The sequence below is a fragment of the Nyctibius grandis genome, chromosome 11 (assembly GCF_013368605.1).
Source record: "Nyctibius grandis isolate bNycGra1 chromosome 11, bNycGra1.pri, whole genome shotgun sequence".
Taxonomy (NCBI): domain Eukaryota; kingdom Metazoa; phylum Chordata; class Aves; order Nyctibiiformes; family Nyctibiidae; genus Nyctibius; species Nyctibius grandis.
This window is the reverse complement of record NC_090668.1, coordinates 26,240,344-26,252,729: the sequence shown is the minus strand read 5'-3', so window position 1 is coordinate 26,252,729 and position 12,386 is coordinate 26,240,344. Positions and strand designations below refer to the sequence as shown.

Genomic DNA, 12,386 nt, shown 5'->3' with positions numbered 1-12,386 from the left:
CGCTTAAACCACTGCCTCCAGTTAGTTCTTATTTTAGTCCAGTTTAGCTACATCGTTCATTGCTCCCTTAAGGGAAATAAAGAAAAATAAAAGTGCAAAGAAGTCACAAAAAGCTGTCTTTTTTACTGTGGCCACTATCAGAACAAGCCACTGTCCTGGGCCAGCCTTCACTTCTTAAACAGAGTTTTAAAATACACTGAAACTGTCACATTTCTTAATGTTCTTCAAGGATACAAACAGCAAACGGAACCGACCTTCCCCGGAGCAGAACCAGAGCCCCGCCTGCAGTCCCGCTGTCACGGAGTGTCTCGCAAGCCACCACCATCCTTGCTCTGCACCCTAAAACTGGTAAGATGGGGCTGCCACCCTAAAAACCAGACTGGATTCCCAAAGCCCTCAGAACTAACGGATAAAAGCTCCTGACGCTGCACGTGCAGCAAAAAACTCTGCTCATGTGTCCACTGACTGCTGCGGCAGCGTCTTCTCGTCCATCCCAGACTCCTTAGGACTTAACAAATTAAACCCAGCGTTATTAAGGATTATTCAGGGACATTCAGAGTCACCTTTTACCTTAACCCAAAGGAACTCTATAGACCTAAAAATCTTCTATATCTGCATGGTTCATCAGTGCAGGAAGATCTGCTTGGCTGAGGAGCAGATGAGGGATGTTCTCTGGGATTTGGTCATAAAGTTAATAATTTTATTTGGGATTTGCTCTGGATTGGGTGCAGACACACAACGAAACATGTTCCAACAGATAAATATCCTGTATTATTTACTCGTAACAATTTGACACGGAGTTTTTATTTCTTTATGTGAATAAAATTTAGTACATTGAATAGATTTTTGAAGGCCTGTCTCCAGCTGAAGAAGAAATCTGGCTGACCTGTGCTGCTTCAAGACCAAACATTCACTTTTAGTGTGTGAATATGCACCAGCCAAAGGGTCCATGCAAAGTGCTGCAGGATCCAGAGGGATTCTGGTAGTGTATAATATGGTGTTATATTTTTTAATGTAGTTTTCCTACAAATAATTTCACCTGAAGAGGACGAGAGGACTTCTCAAATTCAAAAGTTAAACAACCAAGAAAAAAAATATATGATGATTCATGTAAATTGTTTACAGACTCGTAAATCATGTCTTGCATGCAGAGCCAGATTCCTTTCCAGTCACAAGAGCACACAAGGTAAATAAGGTTTGCAATTATCAGCAATTATCTCTGAAGTGATTCATTCTCACAGACAGTATTTTTATGAAACTATACAAACCCGGTTAGCATATATCAGTGCGATAGTTATATTAGTTTTCTCTTTTAATGAAATAAAACTGTTGAATAAACAATTATGTTCCAGTGCTTATAAATATTAATATAAATCTTGGTCAGCTTTCAAAAGAAAGCTATTTTTCAAAAGACTTATTTGTCCCATACTATATTTAATGAGCTGTTGTACTGTCACTCAAAAGTGCATCAATTATACCTTGATAGAGGTAATTATAAGCAAAACAAATTATACACCCGTATGATTATCAAGAAGCTTGATAATATTCCCTAGCAGTAATCTTTGCATCCGCTACCTCCTGCATGGGATTTGGTAAATCCAACGTGACAACCTCCACGGATGGAGCCACCAGCTGAGCTCCCCCCACGGGCTGCCTCCCCCCTGCCCAGGCCACGCTGTGACCCCCAGGCTCTCTCCAGAGCTCTCTGCTTCTGCCTGTAAAATCCAGATGCAGCAGCAAAGGACAGAAAGGAGCTACAGTCTACACATAAGGCTGTTGCAGGGTGAGCAGAGGTCTGACTCGGGAAATTATTTCAAATTACAGGTGTTGACCCCCCCGAGCATTACCAGCTGAGCTGTTCTACCTCCTGCCTTCCACCCGACAGTGCTCACACCCCTACGCTCTACAGCCTCCCACTCCTCGCTCAGCTGATGTTTTGTTCTCCCCAGACACCCCCATCCTATTCACTCATGAAAAGAAAAACGTTCTTCTGTACGAGTGGGACCAGAAACTAGAGAGGTTCGAGGTGACGGCTCTGCCATCAGTCACACCCTCAGACCAAGGGTCTGTCTCTCCTCCAGAAACACCCAGGAGAGGACACCTCGACGTCGTAGTCATGAATTTCTCAGCCGTTGACCTCAACGAGGTGTCACACACCTTTGCTGAACATCCGTGCTAAACATGGCACAAAACAAGGAAGTCCACGTCGTCACCTCACGGGGGCAGGTATTTCTGCCCCCATCTACCTTTGATGCCACAAATGAGGTGAGAGAAGGAGCCCAGCTGTGAGTAGAGGACGGAGGTGTCCGGTGCAAGGAGGGAGGGACGGTGCCTCCCGTGCTGCAGTGGCATCGCCCACGCAGAGTAGAGCTCGGCTCTCCTGTGGGAATTAATTTTCCAGGACTCACCTATGCACCGCAATTGGAACCCACAAAAAAGCTATTCTGGAGGACCATCCCATGGAGAGTTCTAGAATAACCCTTTCTGGATAATGATTAGAAATAGCTGAGTTTAAAATGTAGGCACACTAGTCTCTCTCAATCCCACATCTGTCAGGCACTTGGGTTTAGTGTAAGGCTGTGTAACATGGATATTTGAGGGTTTAATCCTCAAATTAATGCCACTTTCAAGGTGAAAACCTAAGTTGGGGAGCCCCTGGGAGAGCCCTTGCTGATGCCTTCGCCAAGGAGTGTTGGCTATCGGTCTGAACTGATGACAAGGACATCTGTGTCACCAGACGACCAGCGTTATCCACATCCACTCGCCTCCCCGATCCCTCCGTAAGGCAGACCTGATGAATGCCTATTGCTGTGGAAAGTATTAGCACTTATCTCCCTTTTACAGAAAAAGTTAAGGTTATTTTAAATAATTCTTGTGGGGAAAGAGCAACTTGATTAAAACCATTTCATAATCTGTTCCCAGCTTTAAAGCTCTATGTACAAAAATCAGTGCAATATGTTTCGCTCCTGAGAAAATTCTAAATATTTTCTCAGAGAGCATAGGGAATAAATCCCTCCTCATCCACCCCATACACGTATTGTTTAGGGTCCCTCCTATGGAGCAGCATAAATACCACCTAGACCCAAAGCCTAATGCCCGTGTGGCTTTTCTCTCTGCAGAGGCTCCGGCATGAAGCGCAGGGACACGGAGCAGAGCCCGATGACAGCCAGGCTCATGGCCACGCAGACGCCCATCGACCCGAGGGTCTGCAGGGAGGAGGGGAGCGGTGGGGTGGGCAGGAGGCGGCCGCGGCGCTCGGCCATGTCCAGCATGACGGCCTCCATCTGGAAGTGCGTGCCGACGATCCCGCACACGTGGAAGACTTGGTGGCTGTGCCCTGCAACAAAGCCGAGAGCACTCAGCGAGAAACTCCTGGGGCTTCATTAAAACAGACCTTCTGCGGAGCACCCATAGCCTCCAGGCATCACATTGTTAAATATTTATTCTACTAATTTCTGTGGCTTTTATCGTTGTGCCACCAGGGCCTTTCCAACAGGCTGTAATGGAAGCGAGGGACGTGCAGCTCGCTGCTGCCACCCTGGCACACGCGACAGGGAGAGGGGCTTTTTGCAAGGACAAGTAGTGACAGGACGAGGGGGAACGGTTTTAAACTGAGAGAGGGGAGATTGAGATGAGATATTGGGAAGAAATTCTTTGCTGTGAGGGTGGTGAGACCCTGGCCCAGGTTGCCCAGAGAAGCTGTGGCTGCCCCCTCCCTGGCAGTGTTCAAGGGCAGGTTGGATGGGGCTGGGAGCAACCTGGTCTGGTGGAAGGTGTCCCTGCCCGTGGCAGGGGGTTGGCACTGGATGGTCTCTAAGGTCCCCTCCAACCCAAACCAGTTTGTGATTCTATGATTCTATGACATGCTGAGGAGCAGCGTGGCAGGGGGAGCAGGGGCACTGCCATCCAGGACTGCCATCCAGTCCGCTCGGCGGCTGCTCCTGCGGTGCCCTGGCATGGCACTGTGCCACAGGTGAGGTTTTTTTGCATGACAAATGAGTGCTTTGCGGTCATGAAACCCTCTGTGAAACATTTTGGAAACAGCATGCTTCTGGAGCTGTTCCCACCTTCCCTCGCAGGACTGCTGTAACGCTTATGTCAAACCACATTGCGAATTTCCAGCAGGGAATATATGATAACCTCGGGGAGTCACTCATGAGTTAATGTGCTTTCTTCCTGAAAATAATGAGGAGACAATGCCAACTCACCCTTTCGGCACTTACCGATGTAATCGAAGTGTCCCGGCGCCAGTCTCTCTGGCAGATGGCTGGCGAAGATGAAGCAAGTGAGGAAGGCGAAGAGGGTGTGCTTGTAGTGCACCAGGATGGCAGCCTCCGTGCAGCTCTGCGCCGCGCACAGGTAGAACTGCGGCAGCAGAGACGTGTCCACGCAGGGGCACCGTGCAAGGGAGAGAGGAGGACAACACATTGCTAAAGGAGGCAGCGCCGTTCCCCGAGCCCCCATCGTCTCTGGCTGCCCATCACCCACAGAATCACAGAATCACTGAGGTTGGAAGAGACCTCAGGGATCACCGAGTCCAACCATTGCCCTGACACCACCATGTCAACTAGACCAGGGCACTAAGGGCCATGGCCAGGCTTTTCTTCAACCCCTCCAGAGATGGTGACTCCACCACCTCCCTGGGCAGCCCCTTCCAATGGCTAATGACCCTTGCTGAGAAGAAATGCTTCCTAATGGCCAACCTGAACCTCCCCTGGCCAAGCTTGAGGCTGTGTCCTCTTGTCCTAGCGCTGGTTGCCTGGGAGAAGAGGCCGACTCCCACTGCGCTACAACCTCCCTTCAGGTAGTTGTAGACTGCACTAAGGTCACCTCTGAGCCTCCTCTTCTCCAGGCTAAACACCCCCAGCTCCCTCAGCCGTTCCTCGCAGGTCAGACCCTCCAGACCCTTCACCAGCTTGGTCGCCCTCCTCTGCACTTGCTCCAACACCTCAACATCTCTCTTGACGTGTGGGGCCCAGGGCACGTGGTGCATGACCCACGGCTCAATACAAGAGCTGTCGCCCTCATTTCATGCAAATCCCAGCCCCGCACCCCCTGTCCTTAGACCCCGCTGCAGCAAAACTCCCACCCCGCTCCAGTTTAGGAACTGGAAAACTTGCAGCTTTCAAAGGCAGTAACATTCCAGCACGGGCAAAGTTTGAGCGCGGAGCTTTGAAGTGGAAGGAATCTGCCTGTCAATAGGTGCAGGAAAAAATAACCAAATCTCTTTTCCTGCCGGAGTTTGTTTTCCTTTAAAAAAATAAAAGGCTGGCGTATTTTCCCAAATATTTTCAGACAAAGATGAAGCAGTTGATAGTTCCAACCCCGCAGCAAGCAAACGTCTCGGTGCCGCGAATAGGGGCCGGGGGAGGCGTACCCTGTAGAAGAGGGGGACGCTGTCGAAGAGGTACGGGTACACGAAGGCCAGCGTGCGGGAAGCCTTGCTGAGCCGGGGCCGCTCCACCTCCAGGAACCTAGAGGGAAACAGAGAAGGTATTTCACGCAGCACGACACAGCAGGTTAGGCTAACGTAGGTGCTGGAGTCTCTCTCGTTTGCTGGGGGCTGTGCCCTGCACATCCATTTCTCCATGGATGGCCATGAATTCAGCCAGAGCAATGAGATTTCTATGTGCTGGGAGTATTAAAGCTGTGACCACCCTCAGCTCACGTGGCTGAAGGCTGAGCTGGGGGAGGAAGGATTTAGGAGCCACCCTCCCCTCTTCTATGCTTTGGCTCTTGCAGGTGCAGCTCTCAAAACAATCCTCTTTACACCATCCTGCTGTGGCTGATTTTGCTTCTTTTCACAGAATCACTGAGGTTGGAAGAGCCCTCTGGGCTCATCGAGTCCAACCATTGCCCTGACACCACCATGGCAACTAGACCAGGGCACTAAGGGCCATGGTCAGTCTTTTCTTCAACCCCTCCAGAGATGGGGACTCCACCATCTCCCTGGGCAGCCCCTTCCAATGGCTAATGACCCTTGCTGAGAAGAAATGCTTCCTAATGGCCAACCTGACCCTCCCCTGGCCAAGTTTGAGGTTGTGTCCTCTTGTCCTAGCGCTGGTTGCCTGGGAGATTCTTACTGTTGGCTCATCAACCAGCCATCCAGGGTTGGAAAATCTTCCTGAGAAGTTGCTGAAATTTGGTGCAGGAGCTTAGCAAATGCCTTGCCCCGCTGCAAGCCCCTGCCGTCACCACATCGCTGCACCCTCGCCTCGTCTCCTCAAGTGACCCCAGGTCCCCGGTGGCCACGGACCCTCCCGGCTCCTGGTGACAGCCCTGCCCAGGGTGCGGTTGGCGGAGCAGCCCCGACAGCATTGCTGCGCTGCCGCGGGGCAGGAGCAGGAGTGCCCAGGCAGGTCCCCTCCGGGCGCACCCAGCTCGGGAGCATCATGGCCCGTTGCACAATTCAGTTTCAGGTCCACTCCCGTCCATCCACCCCTGCCTCGGAGGGACGTTTTGGCTGGTGCGACTCAGCCGAGGGTGACACCGAAGCGAATGCCATCGGTGAGCAGCGCCCTGTGGTAGGGAACGGGGTGGCCCAGGTGCCGGTGGCCTCGCGGGGGGTCTCGGGGGCTGCTCACACCCGTGGGGCGTGCAGAGGGGCATGGGGACACTGGCACCATCTGGGGCACCATCCCACAGAATCCCAGAATCACTGAGGTTGGAAGAGCCCTCTGGGATCATCGAGTCCAACCATTGCCCTCACACCACCATGGCAACTAGACCAGGGCACTAAGTGCCATGTCCAGGCTTTTCTTAAACGCCTCCAGAGATGGTGACTCCACCACCTCCCTGGGCAGCCCCTTCCAATGGCTAATGACCCTTGCTGAGAAGAAATGCTTCCTAATGTCCAACCTGAACCTCCCCTGGTGAAGCTTGAGGCTGTGTCCTCTTGTCCTAGTGCTGGTTGCCTGGGAGAAGAGGCCAACTGATTGGTGAATGATTGTGCTGCAGCAGTCATGTCCGGTAGAGCAGCAGCTTACCTGGAGTAGCAGGACAGGCTGGTGCTAACGACAGTGTTGAACACGGCGATGGGGACGTAGCAGTGGTGGAAGGTGCTGTTGACCCATTCTGCTGGGAAAATGTACGCCGAGTACGCCAGCGCGGACCCTGGGAATACAGGAGGGGCCAGGTTGGTGCCGGGTCCCACCAGGACCCTCATCATCCTCCCGGGCGCAGCCGTGAATCTGCAAATTGGCGCTTGGCGTTGGGTGATCTTGGGAGAGGGAGGTGTGAGTTAAGGCAGAGGAGCAGCTGAGTAGTGAAGGGGAGCGTGGGGCGGACGCCCCGACAGGCAGCTCCTGCAGGAGCCCGAGGAGTTGTGCCACGAGGAGACCCTGGCTGGGCTGCTGCTTGCCCTGGGCTTGCCCCCAGCGACGTGCCACTGACGTCACCGACAGCATTTGTCTTTAATGTGGGGTTTTTAACGTATTCTATTTACTACAAGTACTGAAGAGGGTCACACAGCCAGGCCTCCATCCCAGGGCTAGCCGGTACGAAACCCAGCCCCAAATTATTTGTGGTGGTGTCAGAGATGCTTCACGGTCCCTCCCAAGCACCAGGCTGCAGGGAGGAGGAGAAGGAGGAGGAGGAGGAGGAGGAGGAAGAGTAGAAACTACACAGAAGCAGCTGCCATCTCTGCTTGTCCCATGGGTACGAGCTGCCCGAGCACCCGGGGTTCAGCCCCGTCCCCGCTGCCTCGCTGTCCCGGGGAGGTGCTGGGGGCTGGCACCCCCCGAGAGCCCCGCAGCCGTGCCCGTCCTCACCCAAGCTGTACATGCTGAGAGCCGCGTAGTCGAAGAAGTAGCAGATGTGGCGGGCGCGGGTGGACATGGTGCTGAAGGTGTGGGCGCAGCTGGAGGCCAGGGGGTAGATGCAGCAGGTCAGCAGGTAGGCGAGGAGGGGCCAGGTGTGGGGGTCCTCCCGGCCCCCCGGCCCCCGCAGCCGCCCCACCAGGGTCCACACGAAGTACCTGCGGGGTGGAGGAAGGGGAGCGTGGCACCCTTGGGTGTCCCCCATCCCTGCTCCCACCGCCTCCTCCCACGGGTGCTGAGGGCACGGCGCTGGGCTGAAGCCCCAGGACTCCACCCTACCACCTACCAGGCGGGCACAAAATGCGTCCAGATGTTGAGGGTCTCGTTCGTCATTTGGAAGACGCTGAGGAGGCAGTCTGCTGCCGAGCTGCGGGGCGGGCGGTACCCGAAGAGGATGCCCTGCTCCCGGTACCCCTGCAAGGCAAGGACTGGCACCGCTGGCAGTCGAGGGACAAGGAAGGACAAATGGGAGGAGAAGGAAGGAGGGAAGGTTGCCCATGATTCAGGGCCCAGGGCCCTGCTGCGAGGACAGAGCTGGGTCCCCCCATGGGAGGTGGTGCTGGGCAGGGGCTGGCGCTGCCCCGGGGAGGGGATGGCAACCCCAGCACGCTGCCCACCCCCCAAAACCCCACCAAGCCTCAGGAAAAAGAAAAGCTCCGCTCTCACCTTAGGCACTTGGTTGATGCTGAGCAGCCGGGGTAACTTGAGGCTCAGCATCGCGTGGGTCGGGGCTCTGGCTCCGAGGGACGTTTTTGGCTCAGCTTCCCCGGGGACGAGCCCCGGTGGTGCCTCACACCCCGCCTGGCCACATCTCACACCCCGCTGGGGAAGCGATGGCACGGGGCTGCCCTGGGCTGGGTGAAGCGATGCTCCCCGCGCTCAGGAGCGGTGCCTGGGGGAGATGAGCATTTGTGGGGACAGGGCACAGTGTCCCCGTGCAGGTCCCACACCCACACGTGGCAAACGCTTCCTGGGGGGTTCCCGTGGCATGGGAAGGGGAGATGGCATCCATCCCGGCAGGGGATGCCAGGATCCCTCCCTACCACCCGCACCTGAAAGGGGCAGGGGGAGCAGGACAGCATGTCCCTGTGCCCACCGCCCAGAGGGGCTGAACCCCCCGTTATCACCCCGACAGAGCCAGGGGTGACGCGGGAACAGCACCCACGTCCTGAAGCACCTCGAGGTCACACAGAAATCCCTGGGCACGGGCTGGGGGGCTGTGGGGTGCAGGCAGGTCCCCTCGGGGCAGTGGGGAGGACACGGGGTCCCAGGCAGCGCCCAGGCTGGTTCCCCTCTGCCCATCCCATCCCAGCGCCACGGTGCAGCCCCCCAGCATCTCCATCTCTTACCCACCGACGGCTTCGGCAGCGCTGCCTCTCCCCGCTCCACCTACGCTCTGTGAAATAAAAGTGGAAAAAAATCACCATCATCTCCTGCATCCTCCTGGAAGGGAGCGCCTGGCATGGGGGAAGCTGGGCGAGGAGGGAGCCCGCGGCTCTGCTGGTGAGATCGGCCTCTGAGAGCTGCTCCTGGGATGGCACCCGGCTGCCCCAGCCGCCCCGTAACTTCCCACCGGGACACACGGAGCTCCAGCCCGTGTCACCGGTGCTGCAGAGACTCGCCAGTCCCAACCCAACCCCTTTGCTGCCCTTTCCCAGCCCCTGGCATCACCCTCTGCTCTTCCTCCCCTCCATACTCTACCTCTCCAGCGCAAACCCACAGGGGCAAAACGCCGTGGGCCACTGTGTGCGGGGCGTGTCGGAGAGAGGGAAAAAATTAACGAGGCAAGAGAGCAATAAACCCCACATAAAATTAAACTGGAAATGCCTTTAGTTAAAGATTAGACTTAAATCAGGCGCTGGTTTGGGCTGGGGTGCTACAGCCGTGCTGCCTCACGGCTACGCTGCAGCCCCCCGCGATGCCCTCGGGGTTCCGTGGGGGAAAGGGGACTTTGTCCCTGTGGTGGCCTCCAGAGCCCCCAGACCTGGCTGGAGGGTGGGGGGTGAGGGCAGGGGGTGAGGGCAGGGCACAAGGGCCTCGGAGCAGGGAGCAGGTCCCCTGCACGCACCCCACGCCGGCTGCCTCTGCGGGAGGGACGTGGGCAGCACCGGGCCCAGCCTTAACGAAGAACTGGTATTTTTTTTAAGAGCAAAATGAGTCAGCGGCGCAGCCCGGCACACCCTGCCCTCCCGCGCTCTCCTCCTCCTTCGGCTGACTCCTTCCACCCCGGAGCAATGGCGTGGGACCAGGGACGGGGACACGGCGCAGCTCTGACCTCTGCAAACGGCTCCTGGGCAAACGGCAGCTTACAAACTCCACAGGCTCACCCGGCTGGTGGCAAACACACCTCTTCCTCCTCCTCCTCCTCCTCCTCATCCTCTTCCTCCTCGTCCTCACAGAATCCCAGAATCACTCAGGTTGGAAGAGCCCTCTGGGATCATCAAGTCCAACCATTGCCCTGACACCACCATGGCAACTAGACCAGGGCACTAAGTGCCATGTCCAGTCTTGTCTTAAACCCCTCCAGAGATGGTGACTCCACCACCTCCCTGGGCAGCCCCTTCCAATGGCTAATGACCCTTGCTGAGAAGAAACACTTCCTAATGTCCAACCTGAGTTGTCCAACTCCTCCTCATCCTCCTCGTCCCCCCATGGCCACGCACGGAGCCCCGTGGGGACGTCAGGCACCGCAGGCTGCACGCCCAGCCTGGGAGCCTTTGGGCTGTGCCCCCTTCACCCAAGGAAGGTCCCTGCTGGGAGGGCTCCTGCCTGGCACTGCTTTCACCCTGCAAGGCCACAGGCCAGAGGAGCCCTGACAAGTCCCCTGTCACCGTCCCTCCACCGTGTGTCTGGCCTCAGCTGCAGCGTGGCTGCGGGGGCTCTCCCGCCCAGCCCCAGCCCCAGCCAGCGGCTTTCAACGCAGGGAAAAAAATATTTTAGCTGTTAATCATTAACTTTTATGACTTTCTTAACGGCAGCGCAAGGAGAGAGACGAGTTGGACTGTAAAGCGAGCAGCTGGGCTCCTCGGAGCGCTCAGCCCCGGAACACGCCAAGCCCTTTTCCAGCAGAACAGCGGAGGCTTTGTTGGAGGTTGTTGTTGCTGCGGGTGGCTGCTGGGATCTGCTGGGGCTCGGGGACGAGCAGACAGCCCCCAGCATACGCCTGAGCTTGAGGCTGGCCAGGATCAGTGCGTCTCAGGCACGTGCTTGAGCTCTTTGCCAACCCCAGCGCTCTCAGGCGTCCTCCTCGGGGGGGGGATGGCTGCTCTCAGCGCCCCGTCCTGCTCCTAAAATGCTGCTGAGTGAAACCACCATCAAGTGAAACCACCATCAAGTGAAACCACCATCAATTCTGTAGTGATCAGCAAAGCCACGAGCTGCTGGGGCTGTAGGAGGGCAGGGAAAAGCGGGTACCACCGGCGCGGGCACGCACAGCTCTGTCCCACCTTCATCTACCCACGGCGCGTCCGAAAAACTCCCGAGTGAGCTCCTGTGTGCAAACCCTCAGCATCCCCGGGGCAGCGAGCTGAAATGATTTGGGGGGAGGAAAAAAAGCCGAGCGGTTGGTACTTACAGCTGCGGGGAGTGAGGCTGGGTTGGAGGCTGCGTGATCGCTGGCTCCGGGCGAGCGCGTTACTCATGTGTGTACAAACACAGCCCACATGGCCGGGGCGTGGGTGGCTGGGAAGGGCAGGAGGGCTCTGCCCAACGCCCCCCGCTTGGTGCCCGCACCCACAGGGACGGTCCCCGCGCCCCGGCTGGGCGCCGAGGGAAGGAGGCGGCGGAGGTGAGCCCCGGCGGCTGCTTTCCCAGATTAGGAGCAAATTAATTCTGGCTCGTCCTTAGAGTGGAACAGGAAAAAGGCAACAAAATAAAACCGGAAATAACTGCGGCCAAACGCGCTCCGACCGTCCTCTGGATCAGCTTCAGCCCGGGGCAGGAAAAAATATTAACTCACAGACCTCCCTGTGCATCTTCAGCTCCCCGGGGGCCTCCGCTCCAGCGCCAGAAAACACCCGAAACTGGCTTAACTGTCTCCAAAGCGATGGCAAAGCTAAACCCTCCCAGAGATGAAGAGGGAGGTGGTCCCAAACCGGAGAGAGTCCTTACAGCTGGACAGAGGGACCACAGCGGGCGGGCGGTGGGGTCCCGTCGGCCACCACCAGCTCTCCCCACGCCAGCGCTGGCTGCAAACCCAGAGTGTTTCCCCTTTCCCCCCCCCGATGAAGCCTCTGTTTTCGCTGCAGCCGTTGGAAACGGGGTTTCACAATATTTGAACAGAGCGGGAGATGGAGGAGTGCGAGTCGCCGAGAGGGACGCAGGGCATCGCTCCTGCGTTGTTCAGTAGTTGGAAGAAGTGGAGCCGGGCGTGATGCACTGGGCTGCAGGGAGGAGGAATAGGGGTCATTGGAAATCAGGGCTTGGGAATGTGCACAGAGTCACAGAATCCCAGAATCACTGAGGTTGGAAGAGCCCTCTGGGCTCATCGAGTCCAACCATTGCCCTGACACCACCATGGCAACTAGACCATGGCACTAAGTGCCACGTCCAGTCTTTCTTAAACCCCTC

The 12,386-nt window shown here is 56.4% G+C and overlaps 1 protein-coding gene across 4 annotated transcripts; it reads right to left on the bottom strand.

Moving 5' to 3' along the window:
• Window positions 1-724: 724 nt before the first annotated feature.
• PAQR5 (progestin and adipoQ receptor family member 5) lies at window positions 725-11,620 on the bottom strand. Of its 4 annotated transcripts, none has more exons than XM_068410313.1 (9): window positions 11,392-11,620; window positions 9,167-9,213; window positions 8,484-8,709; window positions 8,104-8,231; window positions 7,770-7,975; window positions 6,987-7,113; window positions 5,378-5,474; window positions 4,224-4,365; window positions 725-3,337 (listed from the first exon to the last, which is right to left on the bottom strand). In XM_068410313.1, the coding sequence occupies exons 3-9, from the start codon at window positions 8,532-8,534 to the stop codon at window positions 3,090-3,092; spliced, it is 999 nt and encodes a 332-aa protein (XP_068266414.1). In that variant the 5' UTR covers window positions 8,535-8,709; window positions 9,167-9,213; window positions 11,392-11,620; the 3' UTR covers window positions 725-3,089. The 4 variants fall into 4 exon arrangements, with proteins under 4 accessions (XP_068266414.1, XP_068266415.1, XP_068266416.1 ...); XM_068410314.1 differs by having other exon boundaries at window positions 9,171-9,213; XM_068410315.1 differs by having other exon boundaries at window positions 9,171-9,206.
• Window positions 11,621-12,386: the final 766 nt, after the last annotated feature.